A 26821-nucleotide genomic window follows, 5' to 3' on the forward strand; every position below is an offset into this window, starting at 1 on the left:
TCCATATAAATTAACTACAAGCAGTGTTTCATGTACACATCTGCTTTAGTTATAAAAATCTACAACTACAAGGCCACATATAATTTTATGTTAATTATAAAAAATATTTTAGAAATTTATACATTAACAAATATTTAAAATACTAAAATTGCATAGCAAATCTTATGATATTTCACAGTAGCAGCTTATTTAGAAAAATATAAACTTTAATCAGTAAAATTAGTTTTAATAATTTTGTGATAAAAAAATGAAAATTCTTAAATTAAATCCTTAATAATATGGCAATCTTTTTGATATATATAATATATATAATGTAATTACTCAACTGTAATTCAATTCAAATAAAATGCTATAATTTAAATCGATGCTATCTCATGAAAAATGAAGTTAAATGAAAAAATAATCATTTTAAATCAGTCATATATGTTCAAGCATCGAACTTTCAAACATCTCCTTAACACTAGTAAAATAAGTGATATTTTGAATTCATGAATTTGTATAAATTTCTTAGTTTGTAAAAAAATGTATCAAAAATTTGTTAAATGCAGCATTCAGCTCTCGGAATGCTTTGTTTTCATAGAAAAATTCATTAAAGTTTGATCAAACTTGTGAAATATTAATATTAATACTTTGATTATGTTTTATTCCTTCACGTTTCATTTGTAGCAATCCCTTCTGATTCCATTTCTTCAACGCAAGCTAACGGCGCACGAGGATTAGCTCTTGATGTGAATAAGCTAGTCTAAAAATTTAAATAAATGTTATTTAAAAATAAAATATAAATGCATTATATATTAGTAAGGTTTTACAAAACATCATTAAAATTTGCAGAGCCATGAAGCTTTCATTGAAGAAAAAATCTAAATATAGTTAATTGGATTTCAAACTTTATAACAAAGACAAGTTTTATTAATTTTGCTTTGTAATTATTTCTACATCAACTCCACAGCTCTGAAAATAAATGAATTTTATTAAAAACTCCACAGCCAGGAAAGTTTGATTCAATATTTTTTGGAAAACTACCAAAGAAATAAATATTATTTAAACATCAAAAATATATTTTAAATTAAAAAACAAAAAAAAAATTGTAATAATTAGAATTGACTGACAAACTTTTCAGAAAGAAATATTTAATTACTTCAATAAAGAAAGATTCATTATCATTTATAATATTATAATTTTGAAGAAAAGAAATTGGCATATCCAATTATTGGTTACGTAATGTTAACATGCAACAGTACCACAGATGAGGAAATTTATAGGTTTAGAAATAGAAGTTTGATGATTTACAATTTACTTCTTAAACATGTAAATAGCACAATGCTTTCTGTGCACTAATAATTAAAAATTAAATGTTTTTTGTTAATTATTTTTTAAATAAAAGTAAATTGATGTTCTCAGAAAATTCCTATTAAATTGAAACATTTGTATAAATACACAAATTATTTACAATTAATATATTTAAATTATATTAATAAGTTGATATAATAAATATCATGGCAAATGTAATATGAACATTTTTATGACTGCAAATTTAGTATTTGGTTCTATGTGTACAGAACAATATTGAGAGTGTAAAGTTAAATTCAGAACACAATATTAGTAATATTAAAGTACGTAATACATAAAACCGTAATCCCAGTTTTTAATAAGCAGAGTATTAGTAAAATTAGTAATAAAAAAGCGCTATATCGTTATATTTCTTTTCATTTTTGTCTAACCTCAACAATGCGAGTGCTGGGAGCTCCGGTTACACGTGTTTCTACAGCTACAAAATAAGCGACAAACAATTTTTATATATAGTTCCTATTACTAGCAGTGCTTTATACAAACATATAGCATTTTCTAAAATGTTTCAATTTTGTATGAAAACTCAAAGTATTATTACAAACAAATATAACAAACACAATAGGACAGTTTTACACCGTGGAGACCAAAAGCGCACTATACATATAGCCAATTAAGTATCAATATCAAACTACAGCAATAAATATAGTTTAATATATAACATAGTATTTATGTTATTTAGTGATTGAATATAATATGATAAATTTTAAAATTTGTTTAATTTTGTAATTAATTCAATTCAAAAAACTGGTTCGAGCTATGTATATATCAATCAATAGCATTGTAATATAACCATTTTAAACCGAAGAAATCTGTAGTGAAGTAAAATATACATTAACAGTATAAATAAATTTTACTGAATTTGAATTATTACTTACTTTCAAGTGTACTAGTTATCCCAGAATTTGTAGAATTTACTACTTCAGTCGTTGTTAAAGAATTTCCTGATGAATTATTGATGGTGGTTGTGGTTGTTTTTACAATCACACTACAGACCACTGCTTGAGGCATATTAGAAAATGTAAGACGACCTGTAGAAACATAATTAATTAATATTAAAAGAATAAAAATATATATTTTTCCATAAACTTCAGAAGCAATTGAAAGCTTCACTTCAATTAAAATTTAATTAACACTCTTTAATACTTCAGAATGTATATTTTGACACATATTTTAACCCTTATTCATGAAATATTTTTTTCAAACTAATAAAATTGTCAACTGTAGAAGACAATGCCAAGTCTATATCATAAGATTTATGAAATAACCAATTTTCAGTGTATCTTACCATACATGTTATAAAAACTTTTAAAAATATTTTATACTCCTGCATATATTTTGAATGCACAATAGAAAATTCTACACAGAAAATCTTTGTATGAATGAGGAAAGTCAGCCGTGCATAAATTATTGCAAATTTATCTACATGCATGCATATTTTCAAATATTCTCTTTATCTTCCATACAAGTAAAATATTTATTAAAATATCCCATATACAATAAGAAATCATTTCACTTTGATTATTATTAAAACAAATATAATAAGCTTAAGTATGCATCCAAGTTATATATATAGTTATGCTTTGAAAAAGCACTTACCGCTAACATCATCGCCCCCGCCACTAAGGGTTGTCATGTTCATGAAAGTTGAATTCAAGTGATCTTTAACTGAATCTATAGTAATATCACCCACACTGCTCGTAATAGTAACATCCAAGTCCTGGCTTCCAGAAGTTTCTGTCTTATTTGGAGAATCCAAAACACCATTTACAAGCCTTTCACCATTTTCTTTAACTTGCTGTGTGGTATTTGATGTAGAACTGGTTAAGTTAGTTGTATGTTCCTTAACAGTTTGTACGGAAGTGACAATAATTTTTTGTGTGGCCTTTGATGCATCATTGGATAAAATCTCTATCGAGCTGTCACCTTGGGTTTCTTCACATTCTTCATTGTCATCGGCTGCAGAATCGGCGTTATCAAGTTCTGTTTGTGCAGGTTGTAATTCAGGACGTGCAGAAGGAGAAAGATTTAAATGACAGCATGCTGATGTAACCTAAATGTGTAAAAAAATCTTAATTGAATTTTAATTTATAGAGATAAAATCACAATATAACAAATTTGGGTATACAGAATATGATAAGTAAATATAAAAATAAAATACTACATTAAATTACCTTCGTAGCTGAAACCGTTATTCTTTGTAATTCTGAAGATGAATGTAAATACAAAGCCTCACCGGCTCGTGTAAATGTCAAACTAGATATACCACTGCAATTAATATATTCATGATAATTTGTTATTTATGATATTTATTATGATATATTATAGATTATTATTAAATGCAAGAGAAAACATACTTAATATCTTCTCTTCTAATAGCTGCAGCATTTAATTGCCTTCTGAGTTCTGGCACACTCAAGACCAGCAAGTCACCAAGATTTGTCAAACATAATAATCCAGTTTCATGATATTCACCGGATTCTAAATTGCAAGAGAAAGTTGCAAAACCGGTACGTCTAACTCTGTAAAGCAAGAAGTGCAATCAATTAATATATCCAATATTCTAATACTCAACGTTTTATGTTAATATTATGTAAGATTTTTTTTCTAATTTAAAAAAATTCTATATAGTAATATATGTATATATGTATATATCCTACCTAGCACCTTCGTGAGCAGTAAGTTTATACTTGCAGAAAGGTTTAAGATTGGGAAGAGAAAATATTTTAAATTGTTCTTCAGAGGCAATTAATACTCTATGTGGTTGTGTTGAATCAGGAATTGGCGCCACACCTTTTTCTACCTATTCAAAATAAAATTCAAAAGTGATAGTGTGTAATTGTTGGTATTGTTATAAATTAAATTCAAATACCTCTAAGGGCTCTGGTAATGGTTGACTTGCTCCATCTAGAACTGCGATTGCTATGACCGGCGCGCGGTGTTTTAATTGAATTTCTTTAGCCAGCTGGCATGTAACATCATCCTGCTCTCTTTTTTGACCCGAGGGCACATTTATTGTAAATACGTACACTGTGCCATTATTTGTACCAGCCCATAAAGTGGCACTACTTGTTTGCACTATGAAATAAAATATATATCTGCATTAGTTTACTCAAGAGAACCACATCGATAATATAGTTAAACAACAACCAGAGACCATGAAAATGTCGATTGTATATCAGATATATAAAAAAAACTTACAATTAGCAATAAACGTTCTAGCAAAATATAGGCATCTAACCATACTGCCTAAGGAATCATCAACAGGCCTAGCTTCAATTTGTCTTTCCACGGGTCTCGTTTCCGCGGGAGTCTGCGGGCCAGTGTTAGCAGGCGCTGCCGGTTGCGTTTCATCACGTTTGTTACCTGCGCGTCGTGTTGATCTGCCTTTACGTAATCGTCGAAATGATTCTCGCAGAGATTTTTTGAACGATTTACGACGAGAAATTGGAGTATCACCCGCACCGCTCAAGTCTAAAACATGAAATTTGAGAACATACCTATGATAAAAAAAATATAAATGTGATGCCAAGGTTTTATCTGTTACAAAATTAATTAAAACAAAATAAATTATACCTATCATTAAAATGATTTCACATACAATACATTTAAAAGATTCAAAACATACAATTACCAAGAGGGTTTAATGTGCATTTCACTGTAACCGGTTTGTGTCTGCAGTAATCATAGAGAGCCATTCCATGAGCGGTTCCAACAGATACCAAACCCCAATCAGCTTGTAGGGCCAAACAGGTAACAGCAGCAGGAGGATGCAATTGCAAGACTCCACTTATCTAAACATACAATAAATAATATTCAATAAATATACATTTAATTAATTTAATATTCTGCTAGGATTTGAATTAACCTGAAATCCTGGCGCAGTGGGCGGAGTTGTACTTTTAACAGTCAATTCATCATAACCTTTCCAGACAAAACCATCGCGGTCTGACACAATATTCATAGTTGTGACCTGTAACAAAAGAACAAATATATATTTGAAAAAATATATTGAGACACGTTTTATTTTATAAAACGTTCATTGGAATAACAGTACTTTTAGTTCAGTTGCTTCACCATTGATTTTGGCCATAACTACATGTCCAGCAGTTCCAGCGACTGCCAATATGCCAGACATTGGACACAAGCAAACTTTCTTGATAGCTAATCTGAAAAAAGAATAAGAAACGTTACAATAAAACAAGTTAGAAACTTTAAAACTATAGTGAATTACCTAGGATCATCGGAATAGGGGTCAAATACACCGGCGCGTTTGAGAACAGGCCATTCCTCTTCGCCGTCATCTGGAGGCGGGCCATCATCGAGATCGTCAACTAAAGTGCTAAAAATACCAGCGGTACTAAATTTATACATAGGGCTAAGAGCAACACCCGATGCGTCCCAGAATCTGACAGAACCATCTTCGTGCCCGGTTAAGAGTAGCTCGCGTGGAGCACCATCGCCATCAGCGGGTGGATTAATAACACCACCAGATATGGGCCATTGCATATCAGAATAAACCTGAACATTATTAAAACATGTTTGCATTAAATAAAAATAGAAAGGTAGAACTTAAATTGACTGGCAATTAATTGAACCGTGCTCCATAAGTGATATTAAAACACCAAACGTATCTTAAATATAATTGTAATATTTTGTCTCTAAATCTAAAATTAAGTATATCTTTAGGTCAGATAGCAGATGACAAGAGTAGGAAATAATATATACATTTGAATAAACATACAAATAAACACACATGCATGTATATATAATATTTATAAATACATTTAGAATTAAATCAACATGTTTTCGGTTCAACTATAGAATGTAACTTCTTTGTATCTTCATATATATACCTTAAATCTCTGATCCAAATATTGTAAGCGTTTGAAGAAATAAATTGCATAATTAATTTGAAAGTTGGCTTGATTGTTAAATGAAAAAATATAAATAGTCACAACAAAATATTTTTTAAACTGACCTTTTCCATTTGTGATTTACCAGCGTTGATAATATCATCCCAAAGCCATTGTGGTACATTTGAAACGTGTTGTGAAAATGTTACGGCAGCGGCGTGCAATGACACCAAGTAAGGTGGCGGCAATTGACACCAATTATCAGAATTTAATTCTATGGCTACTAATTCCTCTTCGCACAAAACGATCAGTGCTTGAGGAGTGTGTCCTGATGCATCAACCAGAAAGAAGTCTATAACCTGAAAATGACAATTTTGCATTGAAGACAATAATAAATAAATAAATAAAAATTAGTAATAAGTTGGATAAATGAATATTAAATCTATAATATTGCACACAATAAATCATTGACTTACCTTACTGGTGAAATCAAATGCCACAGGTTTATCCTCGCCTTTGCCAAAGTCTACTACTGAAACTGTGTGCTTTTCACCATGACTGGCTCTTGGCATCCCACCAGAGAAGACAATAAGTGCATTATCGTTTCTCATACCTCTAATAATCCTGGGAATAGTTTTACAAGGATAAGGGCCATATGGAGTAACTGGTGCTTTTATTGTAACATCTACTACATCCCATTCGCAATAACTGCCGTCGTTGTGAGCAGATGTAAATTTTTTTCCTGCAATATTAATAGATGAATGTAAAATAACGTTTTTAAGTGTATAATATCCGCCGTCTTAACTAACCATCTGAGTTCCATGATACGTCTTCCAATTGTTGTGATGAAACAAAGGAACCAGCTGCGGCACTTTTAGTTTTATTCCATAATACTGCTAATCCTCGAGAATAACCAATTAATAATTGATCTGGATGACCAGGACGTTCACTAATAGCTTCCACTGCTCCTGGTGTCAACTTGTAAGTTTCTGGAACGCTGTAGATAATCCAAGATAAGTTGAATAAAACACCACGATTTAAAGGAAATAACGTTGAATATAGTGAATATAATGAAGTCATAGAATTTTCGAATTATTGCAATTGTGGAATAAAACTAATTAATTAGAACAATGAAAAAATATTAAATAAGAAATTTATTTAAGTCAACAGTTCAATAAAATAAAAACTTGTTTAGATAATACAAATAACAAATCTGCTATGCATGTAATCAACTTCAGAAAGGTCAATATTATATTATAATAACATAAATTATTGCAATACTAACTCTCAATTATCAAGAATATCATATTTCAAGTAATATGTTAGTCAATTTAACTTACTGTTGCATAACTACGTCCTGATATATGATATCATCCGTCGTTGTGAACGTGACTAAATCTAAGGGATATATATTTCCACCTTCGGTGCCCAAGAGCAATTTGGCGCCGGTGCTTTCAACGCACATAGCAGAAATACGTTTCAATTTGCCTTCTAAGAAAAGTGTTCGCACTTCGACTAGGGAAGATTCGTTTATCTCCCACAAATGCAACGAATTGTCAGCGCACAGTGATACTAAGCGACCAGCACCTGATGAACAAAACATACAAATTTTAATATTAAGATATAAAATATTCATATTATTAAAAAAATATTTTAACAACCTGGTATAAAAACAATTCTTAGCACTAAGCAATCTGGATTTGAATGTTGCCCATAGAATTCTACTCCTGGTCGGCCAAAAACTTTGACGGCTCCAGACATAGTTCCCAAAGCCATCAATCGTAATTCTGGATCCCATGCTAGAGCTGATGGTTTATTTGGAAAGCCGTGTTGCACAGTCTATAATAAAAAAAATTGATAAATGCACATACTTTTTAAACATACACACTTTACATTTAAATAAGCATCCGACTGATAAACTATAGATTTTTTTTTAAATTAGCTTATTTCTTTTCCTAGGGATAATAAAGTATTGTGAGAATAATTAGATTAACAGTAGGTCACGAGTGTGCGCACATTTTAAAACAATTATATAAGTTTATATGGTCAAATTCTTACGTAGAGGATAAAAAATAGTGACTAAATATGTGAAATACAGAAATCATCTTAGCATGATATACTATTATACTGATTAGCTATATATACATATCGCACCCAACCTAAATATTTTCAGATTTCTTTATATTCGAATTATATTAGGTACTTTTGTTGCAAATTATATACGAATTATATTAATCCAGAACTCTGAAAATTGTCCTGAGTTAAATAATTATAATTAATAAATAAAATAAAAATATAGAAAAATAACAAGTCGAAATAGGAGCGAGTTTTGGGAGTTCTGTATGATATAATAAAGTGCAATTTTGAATCTAAATCACAATACAAAAACACTACCGCAAATATTGGAATAATTAGTTTTGATTCATGATAGCAATCTTCATTTCATTAAAATTTTTAAGTTCTTTATTTTTTATCTACTGCGCAATTTTTACATCGAAAAAACAATCAAGTTTCTTAATATTATGACTTCAACAAAATTTCTTCGCTAGTAAGCAAAGGCAAGTGCCTGTTTTTTCCAGTCTTAATTGAAAAGCCTAGTGCTATGATGTAATAATTAATCATACGTTTACTGTATTCGTTAGATACACATTCTTTTCCTTAATGATATTCGTCTATCATCCATTTCGAATTTAATTACGACCGTTCCGTAAACCAATTGAATTTGTATATTAGTTATTGATTTCCAGCGATAACCACAAGAATTTATATCGCAGTTGAGATTATTTTGCAAGATAGCGACAAGATGACTCAGTGTCGTCCACATACCAATGCGAATGTGAAAAAAAGTTTTTCAATAAATTGCACTAATATGCATAAAAATCTAAGCACTTATGAAAAAACTATACAACTATAAATATTTTCTTGAATTTAAATATATCTAATTATCGCATTAATCAAATTTCAAAGAGAAAGATATCAAATCCATACATACATTCTTTGTTTAAAAAAAGTTCAGATGATCTAGAAAAGTAAATATAAACAAGGAAAGCTCTCCTTCATGGATTGGTGGTTTGATATACATTACATAAAAAATAACATTTTAATTGAGAAAGAGGTAACTAAAATTGACTTTGATTGAAGAAACTTTCTTGATTGAGTAGTCCGCGACATTTTTAACCATTCGATTAACTGAATATTGAGAGAAAGAATATCCACGAGAGTGCTTAATGTTTATTCCAACTTCTCGCAAAAAAAGTAAATAAAATATTGTATGAATTGATAAATATTGAAATGCAAAAATGTGAAACAAAATATATCGAATTATTCTGCGATCTCCGACTGCTATGGGATAGATTTCGTATTTTTAAATATTTCATTATTTTATCATGATTCTTTACTTGATCAATTATTGCCCACGAATGAATGATGTGCTACATACAATATTGCAGAAAATATTTAAAAATCGAAAAATAGTTGCATACTTAGATAACATGATAGGGAACTTGGGTTCGAATTTTTTTACACACAAAAAGACAATTGCATAAAAAGTTAAAAAATTGAGCATGTGATATTTTATTATTAAAAAAACAACAACAACAATCAGAGCTATTCGTTATATGCACTTTTGTATAATTAGTAAACATAGCTTTTTTAGAAGGCAAAACCCAGTATTTGACCATTTATTTTTGATGAGATTATATTTGATAAACCTCTGATTATATATTGCAGCAATGCCCCGTAAGAATATTTTCACTTGATATATTTGAAATCTTTTACCTGAAATGAGAATTGATATCAAGCTAGCCGAGGTATTGAACCGGGAACTAGTGGTTGCTGAACCATGTTCTTGCCAGATTCATAACTAGCTCAAATGTAATTGATATTATATATCAATAGCATAATAGCATAAAAAATATAATTGATCAGAAAAAATAAATAAAAGTATGTGGCCAAAAAGACTTAAGTAGGAGCCGATAATAATAATGAATCAAATAATAAACACGGTAATATTACATAAATAATCGCGGCTATATGAAAGCGTTTCGATAGTCGCGATCTACCATAACATTTGAATGCATTACCCAAAGCAATAAAACCACTTGAATCGCGTCATGAAAATTAACACTTACTCTTAAAATATATTATGAAAATAATACGACTGCTCATACGTATTTAATAATAACAAGAATATGATACGATATTTGCTTTGCAGGTGATAAGCTTTATTGGACATGATATAAAACAAGGTGCTAATGTGACCAAGTTCGCATGGGAAAAGTACAAAAACAAATTCTCACTAAATATGTTTGCAGCAAATTCAAGGAAATTAATATCCCCTTATAGTACATTTCATAAATTAAAGCGCACCATATATTCAAAGATGAGATTTGTTCGTGTACTTTTATAAGCTTTTATGGCAAATATAGAGTATCGCAGACCAATTGACAGTGAAACTGTTTTAAAATAGGGTTGTTTTAGAAAATTAAGTTCTTCATGTGAGATCATCAGTGTTTCTTCACATTGCACCTAAATGAATTTGGATTGTAACCTAAAATAAACCTTAGAAGGATAATCATTAATTTGAATTAGACCAAGAAATTACAACAATCAACGCAACGTAGTAGATTTATGCCCTACATAGTAAATTGATAATAAAATTAAAGGCGCGTTTGTATCGCAAGGTGCGTAATCTTAAATCAACATTATAACTCATTGATAACGCAGAAATATGTTATCAGTCCTACTTGAACAACTTGTGGCTTGCAACAACTCGACTGATCACAAATTTAAGGAAAAATAGAAAATGTTAAAAAAAAAACATGTATTGATGACATGCACATCATAAACATATTTATGAGTAGATTATTGTAAATTATGCCAATTACAAATAGTTACATCGATTATTGCTATCGATGAAAAGAAGTTGTAGTAAATTATATGACATTTAAGAAATTATACAATAATAACAGAAGGTGCTATTATCATAGGATAGTTATCCTTCACACACCATCATATCAAATTGTCTACAATTGTAGCTAAATGTACTTATGATATAGATTGCTAGGAATTTTGTCAATGATCAGATGATTTTATATTTTTAATGTGAATTTTTATTCCTTAAATTTTATTTGTTGTCCTCTTACGATAGTTGCAAAAATCATAGAATAAAAAATGATAATTCATTATTAAAAAAAATTCAATGAATAATTGATAAATGAAATTAAACCATTCAAAAGTACGTTTAGCCCTCTGAACTACAAATTTTATATTATCATACATAGAGATTTTCGCAATTTGTTTCAATAATAGTCTCTTTTAGTATAGATTATACTAACATTACTTCAATATTGTTAAGGGGGTATTCTAGTGTAGAAATTCGAAAAAATCGATTTCTTCATATTTTCGAAGTTTAACTATCTAAGAATATGGGTACGAGAAGGTTTTTAAACATATGAATTATTTTCGGAGATATAGTCATTTTACTGACTCGGTCTCCTTACTGGTTTGGCTCCACGCAAAACTTTAAATGCGTTTTTCTCACAATCAGAACTGACTTTTTCAGTACTGTTGACACGATTTCTCAAGTTCTACTCGACCGATTCACTTGAAATGTTCAGAGAGTCTTGTTTATAGACCTATCTATAGCCCGAACTAGAATTATCGCCAAATTCCAATTTTTAAAAAATTCGAGAAACTCAAAAAAAAAAAACATAAAAAACACTTTTTTTTCAAACAGTCGCCAATTTGTAAAAAAAACATTTTTTACTCATCGCTATTTCGGCCGAATGCGACATCATTGTAGATTCATAATCTTTTTATTTCTTTTATTTCGGATGGCTAGGAGGGCTGAAATCATGTCAAGACTGAGGTGCCAATTTTTTGAGACCACCCACTTCATCAGCTGCCAGTTTTTATTATTTTCAATTTTTTAATTTTTTAATTTTTGTTTTGTATTTTAATAATATTAATAAACAAGTGGTAAACAATGGATAGTAAAAACATTCATTGCTATCTTTTACGACACTTTAAAAATGACCTAAAATTCATCGCTCTACACTAGAAAACTCCCTTAATATTATTAAAAACTAATATATATAAAAAAAAAATAGAATAAAATCATCAAACCAGTGTTGAAATTAACAGTCTCTTTCAACAAGAAAACAGAACAGAAAAATTAACAGTCTCTTTCAACAAGTTTTTTGTAATTATTTCGAACCTCTCACATTTTAATAAATATGTTTATTATAACATGAAACTAAAACATTTTCATATTAAAATTTATAAATATAAAACAAATTCCATAATTAGTGATATTGTGAAAAATAGAGTATTTTGTTTTGTAAACACAGCAAATTAATTTATAATATTCATAACAATCTATTGATAATAACAATTAAGAAGTATTTGTTTATGCAATTTGTATGGGAAAATTGATAAATGTTTAACACATAATATACAAGCATCATTGTTGTATTTGAATATTTTCGGTAGCTGTGTTTTGTATTCCAGGTAATTACATCCAGTGAATACATTAGTTAATTTAAAGTTATATATGTCAAAATAAATAGATTATGAAGTGCATAGAGCGAGTTATACTTCAAGTTGGTTATGACAAATTTGTTTTTAAGTAATTCCTATGTTTACAACATCATTTTATTGTTCCAGAATAATCAATTGTATAAGACTTCGGAATGGTTATGACAATTATGTTTGTGAGTAATTATTGCTATGTTGTCAACATCATTATTATTGTTAAAGAATTATCTATTGTACAAGACTTCGGAACTGTTATAACAATTTTCTTTTATAAGCAAGTGCTCAATATTTCGACAACACTATTATATTGTAAAAGAAGTTGATAATAAATGTATACCTTTACTTCTAATTACAACAATGGATGAGTACAAAAACAATTAGAAATATTATTAAAACATGATTCATCGTACCGTTGTTGAATTCCCTTGTAAATCGATCAGTACACACAGACAAAATATTTGAGATAACGTTAAGTAGATAAGTTATCAGAACAAATCCTCACGAAAGAACAGGTAGATATGACACGGCCCTCCACATACAAAAGCATGTGATTCACAGAAATTAAATTTCATTTAAAATCAAGTATGCCTAATCGGATGTCAGAAAGTATATAGAGGTGCGTCTTTACATGTACATCCGTTTTGATAAAGTATTATGTATAATAAGAATATGAAAGCATAAATATATTTCTAAATAGACAGAAGTACCAGATCCGAAACTTTCCACGTTCCATTGCGTGACCCGTAATACATAAATAAATTTTAAACAAACATATTTAAAAAAACAAAACATTGTTTTAGATAAAAAAACTCAAGTCCCACATATATTAGTCAAAAGCTTTACTATTTTGGGTAATACATATACGACTATAGGGCAATTTAGGAGCGCCGGATGCTTAATTACGAATTTTCGCAAAAAATTGCTCCAAAAGTTTTTTTTAGTTATTTACAAGAGCTTCTATAGTTACAGTAAAACTCATGAAAACACAATAACAAAATCAAGAAACTAACTAATACCATTAACTAACAAATTGTTCAAAGCAAAAATAAAATTTACAAAAATTGTTAAAAGTTAGTAATAGAGCTAACAAATAGAAGAGCTCATATCTAGATATAATTGGACAAAACCCGAATTCTCTATACACAATTATAAATTAACTTCCCAAACGCCAATTTTATGTTTTCTCGACGTCTCATGTCATTCTGAATCGTATGAGACCAAAATTGGAAAAACGTAGTGTGTATGTGATTCAAAAATTTACCTTTCGTCGACGTTTTCTTAAAAATAGCTAATCCGATTTAAAAAAAAGTCATTGGATGTAACTCTATAAAGACTAGCGTTGCAGCGACTGACCGCAAAAAAAATGACCAAGTTTGCGCAAAAAAATTTGAACCGATTTTGGAAATTTGAAAACCGTTCAAAAGATATCAGATATCAGTTGGGAATCAAGGCATTGCATTTTTGGTAACAATCGGCCAGACTATTCGTAATGTTTATTACAACTTTTTTACCATCGAACTTTTTATAGAGTTCCTGGTCTAAGCAAATATTGTAAAACATTATGAACCTGCGACAAGCCTTGACGCAAAATGCCTTTTACACCTAGGAGTCTAAATATTATCACTAAGATGCAGTGAAAAATTTCATCGATTTCATATTTTCTCTTCTCTAGATTGAAATACAATTATCAGTCACCTTAAAAGATGTAAGTTCAACGAATCAAAGCAAATGGGGATGACTTAAATCGGATTGAATTGAAATAATTTCAAACAGAACTAGATGAATACTTCCTGAGCTATTACAATAAAATTGATTGAAAACCTCGCATCACTTGCTTGTTAAGACAGCACTATTTTTGTCTTAACGTGATCATGATGCTGAAAAATTCATGGTCAACCGCAAACCAGACCTGGCTCTCTATACCAATATAGAGACTTTTTAATATTATAGACTTATTAATATTCCATTTCAATTTCCTTTCAATAATATTCAATCAAATTTTCGCCACAACAATGTGAATATAGATGATTTCATCGATGTTTTATATCAAGGGCAATGAGATCTGTGACATAAGAAATCACCAAACTAGTCAGATAGACGATATACATACACATATCACGTAGGAATAACCATATATATATATATATATATATATATATATATATATATATATATATATTCGTATGAGTATATATACATAAACGAGGTGTTTCCAAAAAATAAGGCAAGCGTTCCCAGTTTCGTGGGCAAAGTACATTCGTTGTTGTCTTTATGTTGGCGGAGATGTAGCAAATATATGTTTGCAGTTTCAAGCATATTTAGTTTGTGTGGTTGACACATAGAAAAGTAGACACATTATACTTTGTAGTACCAAGTTCACTAATCATGCAACATGAATTGCATCATATGCAGTTCAAAAATGAATCCATGTGCTCGAAAACTTTTAAAATGTCGTCAAGCACTTGATTTTTTTTAATTCTTATTTCATTTCAGAAAATAAATTTGAAAGATCTCAATCTGTATGTTTATGTCCCGTATATATTGCTTCCAATTGCCAGTAATTGAGTTGGTATGTTGATTGCTAGCACATTCTTCATCTATCAATTTTATATATATATATATATATATATATATATATATATATATATATATATATATGTATGTATATATGTATATATTCATACAAATACATTTACATATAAATAATTATACGCATGAAAAACATGAAGACCGTATAATCCATTTATTTAAGCGACGAAGTTGTTCGTCGATAATTGCGATATAAGAACAAAATTTACGAGAATATTAATATTAAATTATAAATAAAAAACATCAAATGTTGGATTCCAATTTTTTATATATCTTTATGTTTCAAAGGTTTCTGAATATTTTGGCATACCTTAGAAAAAATGGATGTGAGTGTGTGTGTGTGTGTGTGGATACAAATTTTCGTCGACAATTCCGGGAACACGGATGAAGCGATTCGAATAATTCAAAAAAACATTCGATTTGTATTGATAAGGAGACGTGTTGATTAGTTTTTGGCCAAGACAGGTTTAGCCGTTCCGAAGATATGGGGCAAAAAGTGCCAAAAACGGTAACTCAGTTTTTAAGAGAACGGAGCGTCCGATTTGAATAATTCAAAAAACATTTTACTTGTTATAACAAAATGAACTGATTAAATTTTCATGAAGGCAGGTCTAGCGGTTTCGGAGATCTAGTAAAAAAAGTAAAAATAAAAGCCATTTGGCGGTCAAAAATGATCATTAGACATATGCACATCAAATTATCAGATATTTTATAGAGATTTTAACAATAAGTATAAATTTTGTTTACATTCCTAGGGGTTCCGTATGACAATGTTTATCCGTTAGACGGCGACGCGGCGCTTCAATATTTTGTCTCTATGCAGTTAAAGCAGTACGATTGCTTTGAAAAATAGTTCTGAATTTCCAAAATATTTCAAAATAAATTTTTCTACAAAAAGTCTTTTTTTTCAAAAAAAAGTAAATTTTTGTCAAAAATTTATAGTTTCTCAAAAATCTAATTTTTTCAGAGTAAATTTTTTTTGAAAAATCTTAATCTTTAAAAAAAATTGGTACGGAAAGTTCCAGCAATTTGCCTTAAGGCACAATGCCATGCGCCTCACTAGTTAGCTAATACAATAACACACGCAATTACTTACAAAAAGTATTACTTGTATCTCTATTGTTCAATTACTTCCTGATGACAAGACACTTGCAGACCTCAGAAGGATCGATCTTACGCCCTTCCAGAAAAGACTAACATTCAGTCAATGAACTCTTCGCACCACAGTGGTTACGACTGGTGGCCCACGCACGTCAATATCAAACCAGTAGAGTAGACCAAACAGATAATCAAAAGCAAGTTTTCTGCGATAACCGAATCACTAAACTTGTATTTGAATAAGCGCAAGTCCGAATTGAATGATGCTTAAAAGTTGTTACAGAATATTATGACTTTTGCTAAAAAACAGTAATATAACTAGACAAATAGCATTTGAGAGAGCTTCACAACTGGATATTAAATTAAGGGGCACACCTAGTGTGAAATTTTCAAAAAAATGAATTTTCAATTTTTCCATATTTCGATACCTTTAAAAATAACATACCAAAATTTTAAATCGATATCTTAAATAGTTTTTGAGTCATCTGATCAAAAATCGAATTTTGGCAGTCCAAAAACGACCAAAATTTTGGGTAAAATTCGACTTTTTTTTTAAAAAAAAACGCCGCCATTTTGTCAATTTTTGATTTTTTATTTTTAACGTAGGTTATTTTATAGACAATATTATCTAGTTTAAGGAGAATTTTTTTTTAAGATTTCATCCACGTAGAAGGTCGGAATCACTGCAGCAGTAAAGGACCTTTTTTTCGCGCCGTTGGAGATCGACGATAACGTAAAAAATATTTAATTTTTTTCTTCAAAAATTTTTACTGTATTCTTAAAACATGTGTAAAAGTATTATTAAAGTTTTAATATAAATTCTCAAAAATCACCTATATTTTAGGCGGTTACACTAGCTGTGCCCCTTAAGACTTCTCAACTAGATTTAATCCCGAGACCAAATATGTTACATATCATACCTAAATCATATGTAGCTCAATTGGATCAAACTAGGCCCATAAATTATCATATTCAGAGAATCAATGTATAACAAAAATTCCTCCCTTACTCAATCGCTTAAATGATGTATTAAACAACATCTTAAATTGTATATAATTATAACAACTAAAACAATTATTTCAACAATAAATTAAATTTTAATTACATATGTCGTCTGAGAATCTAAGCATGAACAGATGCAACTCCAAGAAGTCAGTTCGAAATAAATGTTTATCCATTTGAGAATGTAAGTTATAAACATACATATCTAAATATATTTCGCATTTTAAAACAATATGCAAACATTTCCCGCGTATTAAATTCCATGTTACGTTGTCTGAATTATTACATAATAATATCAAATTGCTGACAAATTTTTTGCCATGAATGTTATGACTGAACTCTCGTATTTCTTACGATAAGATTGAAAGGCATTTGAAAAATAAGTTATCGATGTTTAATAAAAGTTCCACCAAAAGCACGGGGAGACCCACCGATGAACGATGACTAAAATTTTTCTTGGTGGTTTTCATTACAGATTGTCCCCTTAGAGAAACTTTTTCTACGCCCGTGACAACAAATGATTACTTTGAGAATTTATTTTGTGAATACTAAGTAAACATTATATTTACCAAAACAATCATATTTACATATATCTTATAAATCATGACGAACATCTACACCTTAGTACTGGTACAAATAAAATTTCATAAGAATTTACAATTCCTCGTAACCGACCAACTTCAACAATTCTATCTAGATTTATAGTTGAATTTGATTTCATTTAACCCTCCATGAGCCTTATTTTTGTTTTACGTCCAAAAACATTAGTACAACAAAAAATCAGTAATTATAAGTTTATATATAAAAGTGAAAAACAAAAAAAATCTGTTAAAACAAATTTTTGGTATGTATGAATTATATGACTTTCAAGTAACAGCGGCCAAATGTTCGCAAATGTTCATGTATAAGAAAATGTAATTTCAAGTTGGAAAACATGACATAGGTATAAATATTGATATTGGTCGTCTTGACGACATTATAGAATTAAGTTTAACGCATCATCTGACGAAAATAGTCATAATTATTCGGTAATATCGAGAAATTTGGAATGTGACCTGAAAGTTACACATAATTAACTTTATCAATCTTTATCTAAAACTAATCAATAAGAGATAGCATGGTAAAAGGTATGCCATAGTTAACTGAATAGAGAAAAAATCAAAATAGCAAGTGGCAGAAAAATACTTTCTCTCAAGAAAGTAGACCCAAAGAAATTGATAAATAGACTCTAATCATGCATCATAAAACCTTTGTTAATAATCCAATTTAACAATTATTTCGTTGCTCCCCGAAACCGCTTTTTCGTTAGTTGCAATGGTAATACAGATAAATATATTATACACACAAAAATAATGATTATTAGCTATAGAATCCGGACAACGCCCACTTTATAAATGTCAGAGGCATTCCTTGAACGATCGGCGAACGATACTTCGTCAATGACCTACACACCGCGCGTTCGTCGCCCAAGATACCGGACGGAGCAAGAGTACGTGCACTTCAGGACACTTGCGAGACAAATTTAAATTTAGAATGCATGAACATTCGTATTGTTTGGTAAATACGCGAAAATTAATTTTGTCAACAATAAAGAAATATTGACAACCTGTTTCAAAACCGCTTAGAGCACGGATTATCCATACATGTATGCTTATTTCATTTTTCGGATTATGCAATAAGTATAGATACTCCAGATAATAAATTAGTATGTAATATGAGCCGTTCAGTGCACACATCGACTAACTCCGAAAGTCAGAAAGTGGAGAAAAGCGATAAAGTAATGTATATTGCTTTTAAAAATTCCTGTTATAATATAAATTGAAAAATATATTTTAGAACGTATAAATACATATATAGCTTACATGTAACGGTATATAAGATTTATAACTATTAATAGTGAGAAAATAATTATCATTAAAGTTAAAGTTTTGATATGACTTGTGGAGTTAATCAAGTTTTCAACTACTTTTAAACTTTAAACTTTTTTTTAAAATTCGGATCTTCATTGCAGTCACACTTAAATTGTATATCGTTGGGTTTGGACCTTTCTATTCTAAATTCAGCGCATTTTAGGCCAATTTTCTGGACACCCTGTGATGGTTACTTTTGTCTTATTGATTTATTGTTCTAAATAAATAAAAAATAGATAAAAAATCTTAGTGAAGCATTCGATTTAGCTACAATGGCGCCTTTTTCTTAAATGTTTTTATTATATTGTATCAACTATCTGGTAAAATTATGTCTCGATTTTTTTTCGCACGTGACTCAATAATAACAAAATCTTGAGTTAATAGATTAATAACTATTTTCACCGACCAGAAATTTATTTTTAATTAAGTTAGCTCTTATTTCCGTACTTTGAACAAGTTTCAATAAACTTCAGGCAGTTTTAATATTCTTGTTTTGCCGGGTACGCGAATTTTAGTATGTTATTTTTTCAAAGTTTGTAACGTCTTCGATGTCTTTTATAAAACTAGATGAATTTTTTTCGAGACCCACAACACCCTACAGTTCTGTGTTCTTATTCGTAATTCATGAATTTGAAACCCGAAATCCAACCCAACCAGAAGATATACACTACAGAATGGAGTTAATCAAAATGTCTACTGAAATAAATGACTTATGGATTCAGTGGTCAAAAAAATTTCCGTTTCACAGTGGCAATTTTTATTCTTTTGGAAAATTATTATAATCATAAAAAGTTATGATTATACCAAGTTCTTTCCCACTAATATCTCAGTTTTTTCAAAAAGTGGAGTTAGTCGATGTGTGCACTGAGCGGCTCATATATGTCTATTTATCAAGGTATGTAACGTATGCCAAAGAAATAATTATAAAAAATTGGACTAGAGAAAAATGTTAATCAGCTTCAATTAAAATATACCAACCTTCCGTTCGTTTGCAACGAAAGCTTCATTTTATTATGTAATTGCAAATCAAATTCAATTGGCAAAGAGACGCAAACCTTTCAAAACAACGACGAGTGCTAATGACACATAAATCGATACATTACATTAAATTATTTATTCCTCTCCAGTCTTTTGCGGATTTAAATAAAAAAAATGTTGTCGAGTGCTGTTTCTGAGAAACCTAATAAAATCTTTTCCATTTTGTAATGTCAAACGTAAATATTCATAGTGATTCAAAAATTAGCATATTATTAGGGGCTTATGTGCACAAGGTTGTCATACGCTATAAATACAACGATTCATTCAACAATAGTCAAGAACAATAAGAGGAGTACACGATTCAAAGCCATGCGCACAAATGTTGCTGATCAAACACGTAGATAAGAACAAATAGCAATAATTTTAAGTATACACACTAATTGTAATTCATATTAAAGAATAAATAAATCTTGAAACAAACTAACGAGCGAGCGAATCAATTCAGCTAACAAATAACATCGAATTATACTGAACACGTGCAGTTTGCCCACCCTAAACAAATTTTAAATGATATTTTCTGTTCATTATGATTGATACCATCAAAGAACTTGTTTAATCTCATCTAAATAGTTGATAAAGATTGTCCTTGATTATATTATAACTAAGTAAAATATTATATAAATAAAGGATTATGATCAATACTTTTTTAATCTCATCAAAATAGTTGTTTACGATTGCCCTTGATTATATTATAAAGATTTTTTGGTTTTGCTATACCATTTACCCACATTATTTTTATCATACTCACATATCCTAATCTATTCACCGTTCTACAAGATTTCTACACTGATTCTATTCAATTACAAGTACATATATTAGTATATTTAGAATTCTCTATACATATATACAAACTCCAATTAAATTCTATCGCCAATATTATGCAATTTGATATTACAATTTAGTATAATATAGACAGTGCCAGGATCCGATCCGAAAATCTCTGGCGTGCGAATAAATGAAAATATATTATACACGCACATAAGATTGCCATGTTGATCAATTTAGTTTGGTGATGAAAAAAATCAATTGAACTAGTTGGTATTGGTATTTTGCCTTGAGGCAAGTTACATGAACTTCCCGATGTGTGTAAATAATCGACTTAACCCATGATAGATAAATTAATTTATGAGTAGTTAAACGTATTCGAAGTGGATTTATTACACATTATTAAAAATCGAACACGTCAACCCAGTCGGAATATTTTTTAAAAGCAAATTTTTAAAAATCAATAATTTTTATAAATGAGCCAGTTTTTTGTAGGACTTTAATTGTTTAGCATGTTCATTAAGACCAAGTACTCTATCGTTATACCAAGTAAATCGTATAATTTTAATTTTAACAAATGTCAAAAAAAAACTACTCCTTTTCTCAAACTTTGATGAATTTGTAAAATTAAACTACTTGTCGTAAGGCCGTAATATTTCAGTAAGTTCTATAAGACCATGATATATATCGCCAAAAAAGTTCCATGAAAATCGGCTTACATTTATTTTCAACAGTTTATTACAAGAAAACGGTTCGGTAGATTTTCACCTAAAACTAATCAGTATTATTCCTAACTAATATCTTCCGAACAGTTTTTGATTTCTTAAAATCGATTCGGTAGTATGAGCTTAAATGTGGACGAAAAGTTTAATACTTTTTTCCAAATTACAAAGAAACGGCTCGGCCGATAGTCGCACAAAACTGAGAAACAACAATAATACTCATCGAGATACATCAAATGGTTTTTAAAATTCTGAAATCGGTTCAGGCGTTTTTGAGCAAACGTCGATGAAAGTTCTAATCTTGACAAATGCCAAAAATACCATACTAATTTTTGAAAACTTTGATGAATTTTTAAAGCTAAACGAGTTGTCGTAGGGCCGTAATATTTTTAAAATCGGTTCAGAATTGCGGGCTAAAACGTAGACGAAAATTTTTTCACTTTTCTGCGATTTATAAAGAAACGGCTTGACCGATCGTCGCACAAAACTGACAAACAATAATAGTTCTCATCGAGATACATCAAATGGCTTTTAAATTTTTGAAATACTTTTTTCTAAATTTGGTCTCATTCGATTCAGAATGGCTTGAAACATCGAGAAAACATAAAATTACCGAATCGGATTTTTTAATGAAAGCATAAACTTCTCCTTTGGGAAATTAAAAAACGTTTTGGGACGTATAAAAGATAAGAAGTTTATTTTATTAAAAATATTGTTATTACCTAATTAGTAAAACAATTAAATACAATGCGTCTCAAAACCTCGAACTAAAAACCATAATATTGGTTCAAGTACATAAACCCCAAATCAATAAAAAACAATCTATATTAGAAAAAAAGTTATATCATTTCAAACTGATTATTAGTCTAATAAAGTTTTGATTGGCCAAAAAAAATGTTAGTGAAGAAACTGTGAGTCAACGGACAAACGAACAGTGACTTCATTTCTGTGCGAGTTCAAATGAGCACAAAGTTTTTTTAGATGAATATTTAGTCCAGGCAATTAATTATATTACAATTACTATTAAAAACAGCAAAAAAAATAGATATATGATAAATACAACTGAAAAAATGATCGAATTAAACGTGGTATGATAATAATGCTTGTTATTTGAATGATGTGTATCTCAAGACATTATTTATAAAGAAAATGACAATTATAAGTTTCAATAATATCTTGAAAATTGATAAAACTCTTCCTTTCTTATTTAGTGCCAGAGCATTTTCTTTCCTGAATTGGATAATATTTAGAAACCAAGTTCAACGGTATAGGATTTATTTAAAATGAAATAAAAAATACAGGTTCTTTATTATTTCTGCTCTCAGCAACATTTTTTTTACAATTTTCCTATCATGAAAATTTTTGATGGTTTAGTGAATTGAAAACCTAATGAGAATAAAAATAATAGAAAACCTTCTGAACGCAGCATTATTAGCAATCATTGTGTGTTAAGTCGATAGAACTAACCGGGAACGACCTTAATTACTTGCTTATATAATTTAGACTCGTTCAAGGTTTCGATTAAAATCGAACATAAGCATGTCTAAAGCAATAATTGGATAGATTCAAATGAATGTTTTTTGAGTTTGTATAAAACTAATTGTAAATAAAGCCGTGTTGCTCTATCATAAATTTTCCGAAGTATAATAATAAAATTTAAAGCATAAGTAGATGTATTGCCGTAGTTATTAGAAGTTTTTCTTTTCAAAATGGTTATCATAACTTTGCAATAGTTGTATTTAATCAACTTCAAGTATATAGAGCATTTTGTTATAAGTTCTGGAAATAATTGAATGTGTTTGTAAACATATGAAACTAGTTGGTATTGGTATTATGCCTTGTGGCAAGTTACATGAACTTCCCCATATGTGTAAATAATCGACTTAATCAATAAAATATAAATTAATTTATGAGTGTTTAAAAGTATTCCCAGTGGATTTATCGCACATCATCGAAAACGAACCAACTCTCTATCGTTATACCAAGTAAATCGCCTTAATTTAATTTTAACAAATGTCAAAAAAACTACTCATTTTCTCAAACTTTGGTGAATTTTTAAAATTAAACTACTTGTCGCAAGGACGTAATATTTCATTAAGTTCTATAAGACTATGATATATTTATATCGCCAAAAAAAGTTCCATGAAAATCGTCTTAAATTTTTTTTTTCAACGGTTAATCACAAGAAAACGGCTCGGTAGATTTTCACCTAAAACTAATCAGTATCATTCCCAACTAATATCTGTCGAACAGTTTTTGAAAATCGATTCGGTAGTATGAGTTTAAACGTGGACGAAAAGTTTAACACTTTTTTTCAAATTACAACGAAACGGCTTGGCAGATCGTCGCACAAAGCTGACAAGCAATAGTCCTCCTTGAGATACAAATGGCTTTTAAATTTCTGAAACCGGTACAGGCGTTTTTGAACAAACGTCGATGAAAGGTTTAATTTTGACAAATGCCAAAAAACGATAATAATTTTTGCAAACTTTAAAGAATTTTCAAAATTAAACGACTTGTCGTAGGGTCGTAATATTTTAGTATAATCTATAAGACTATGGTATCTACCGTCAAAAAAAACAAATTTTTCGTCGAAAAAATTTTTTTTAACACTTTATTACAAGAAAACGGCCCGGCCGATCTTAAAAATAAACTAATCAGGTCGATTCCCAACCAATAAGTTTCGAAATTTTTTTCACTTTTCTGCTATTTACAAAGAAACGGCTTGGCTGATCGTCGTGCAAAATTGATAAACGTTAGTCCTCATCGAGATACATCGAATGGCTTTTAAATTTTTGAAATCGGTCCAGTTGTTTTTTTTGAGAAAACGCCGACACGCACACACATACTTTTTCCAATTTTGGTCTCATTCGATTCAGAATAGCTTGAATCGTCGAGAAAACATAAAATTAGGGAATCGGATTTTTTGATGAAAACATAAACTTCTCCTTCGGGAAGTTAATTATTGCAAACCATATCAATTTGCTTAATATATATATTTACTATTATTTTTATTATTGATAATTTTTAAATGTAGATTTTTATAATTGAAATTATTAAGATTAAACATTTTTACAATTATCAATCATCAAATAATTCGCGCGTGTACCGGTTAGGTATGTTTTGTTTATACTCGTATACATATACAACATACGTAGATAAAGGAAACGATTTTTTAAACAAAATTATTTGCAGCTATTCAAGTGGTATGCCATATACAAATATTGTTCCAAAAATATTGTTCCAATTATAATTTTAGTTGTTATTTTGTCCCCAAATATGACGAATAATTAGTTTATCATAAGTGGCAACGAAACATTACTATAATTCTTGCACAAACTGAAAAGTAAAAAATATTCTTGAAATGTAAATAGATTGTTTTCAATGGTGAATATAAGTTAAATATTAAAGCAAAAATGGGTATAACTACTGTAAGATATATCAAATTAAGTGCAGGTTTGAATGTTAAAAGTATTGAATATATATGCAGAAGACTCCGCTTAACGCTGCTTCGTTCAACGATTTTTTTCAGCTCAAGGATTATTCAAAATATGGGTAAAATCGTGCAGAAAGTAGTGAATTTAGCTAAACAAACACTTTTTGGATGAGACAGATGTGGAAGATGTCGAAGAAATAGTTAAAAAACAGCAGTTAGCTTTAAAACAAAAATATCCACAGTATTTCAAAGAACAGAAATTTCATTAGTGTTACTCAATAGATCCTTCATCATGACTGAAATTAGGAACCAACTTCTTCATAATGATTCCAATTTTGAGAGAAGATCAAAAGCAAAAGAAAGCGTTATAGATGGTTTACCCAGTTAAAAACTTCGGGAAAAATACAGAATAAAAATGCAAGTTGCATTAGATGCCTATCGACAAAAAAGTAAAACAATAGTAACCCAGAATAGACTGACTTAATTAGAATTATTTTTGGATTTATTAAGTATATTAATTTATGGTATATATATATATATATATATATATATATATAACATATATATTATGTATATAAACATATATACATAAGCATTATATACACTTGTCGAGCGATTGATTTGTCACGCAGACAGAAAATAGTTCTAGTTTTAATACATTCCATATTTTTCTAATATTTAATTGTTTGCTTGTGATTTTACAATTTCGAGAAACCACTCTTTGAATATGTATAAAGAATAAAAAAACTTATCCATTTCAAATAAAACAGTTGAAAAAAATATTCGACAACAAATATTTATCACCATTATCATTATCAATATATATGGCAATACTTCAAGAAACTATAAGCAATGTATAAATAATTCAATGATTGATAAGATAAGATAAAATAGTCCATTATCAACGAAAATAGTAAGATATAAACAATATTTATCAACTCAATGTGTATACACCTCAATTATGAAAACATTTATCTATTGCTCAATCATATATAATTGACAATGGTATAATATTTTAGGAAACCAAGAAAAGTTTTAGATTAATAACTACTTATAACATAAGCTTTATAAAACGTATTCGGTCAAAATTACAGGTGATCTATAAGCAAGATCTTTATGAAACCGCTAAACCAAAATCCTTATAATAATATATAATGTACAATGAACTATATTTCATGTGTAATATATAAATATTATAGAATGCAGTTTAGTGTTTATATAGCTTTCAGTCCGATGTTTCCTGAGTTTTTTGAGTTTAGAGTGTATACTCGATTGATTGATATTGTAATAATTCATAGCAATAAAATATAATTAATATAAGCCTAATACAACCTGAAATGTACATTATATTAAGTGTTAGGGTAGAAGTAAATTAAACACATATCTTCCACCAAACCAAATTAGTAAGTAATTATGAATATTGAAACTTTACAGTACCTTTCTGAAAGCAAATAATTCCCTCTGCAGTTTAAGCCGCTCGGCAGAAGGTTGCTGCCCCTTCCCTCGAATAAACTTTAACAT

The 26821-nt window shown here is 29.4% G+C and overlaps 1 protein-coding gene across 1 annotated transcript; it reads right to left on the minus strand.

Moving 5' to 3' along the window:
- Positions 1-458: 458 nt before the first annotated feature.
- On the minus strand, positions 459-26821 carry LOC113377047 (protein lethal(2) giant larvae-like). The gene is made up of 19 exons (XM_026617213.1): positions 26738-26821; positions 7865-8042; positions 7544-7790; positions 7013-7200; positions 6680-6945; positions 6329-6562; positions 5582-5868; positions 5405-5516; positions 5216-5320; positions 4982-5141; positions 4549-4821; positions 4220-4425; positions 4008-4150; positions 3705-3869; positions 3522-3615; positions 2947-3400; positions 2226-2378; positions 1722-1768; positions 459-742 (listed from the first exon to the last, which is right to left on the minus strand). Exons 1-19 carry the CDS (start codon positions 26819-26821, stop codon positions 650-652), a joined length of 3489 nt encoding a protein of 1162 aa, XP_026472998.1. The 3' UTR covers positions 459-649.

Source organism: Ctenocephalides felis, unplaced genomic scaffold (genome assembly GCF_003426905.1).
Source record: "Ctenocephalides felis isolate EL2017-DRISC unplaced genomic scaffold, ASM342690v1 CF-g0.4_SCAFFOLD_01886, whole genome shotgun sequence".
NCBI lineage: Eukaryota > Metazoa > Arthropoda > Insecta > Siphonaptera > Pulicidae > Ctenocephalides > Ctenocephalides felis.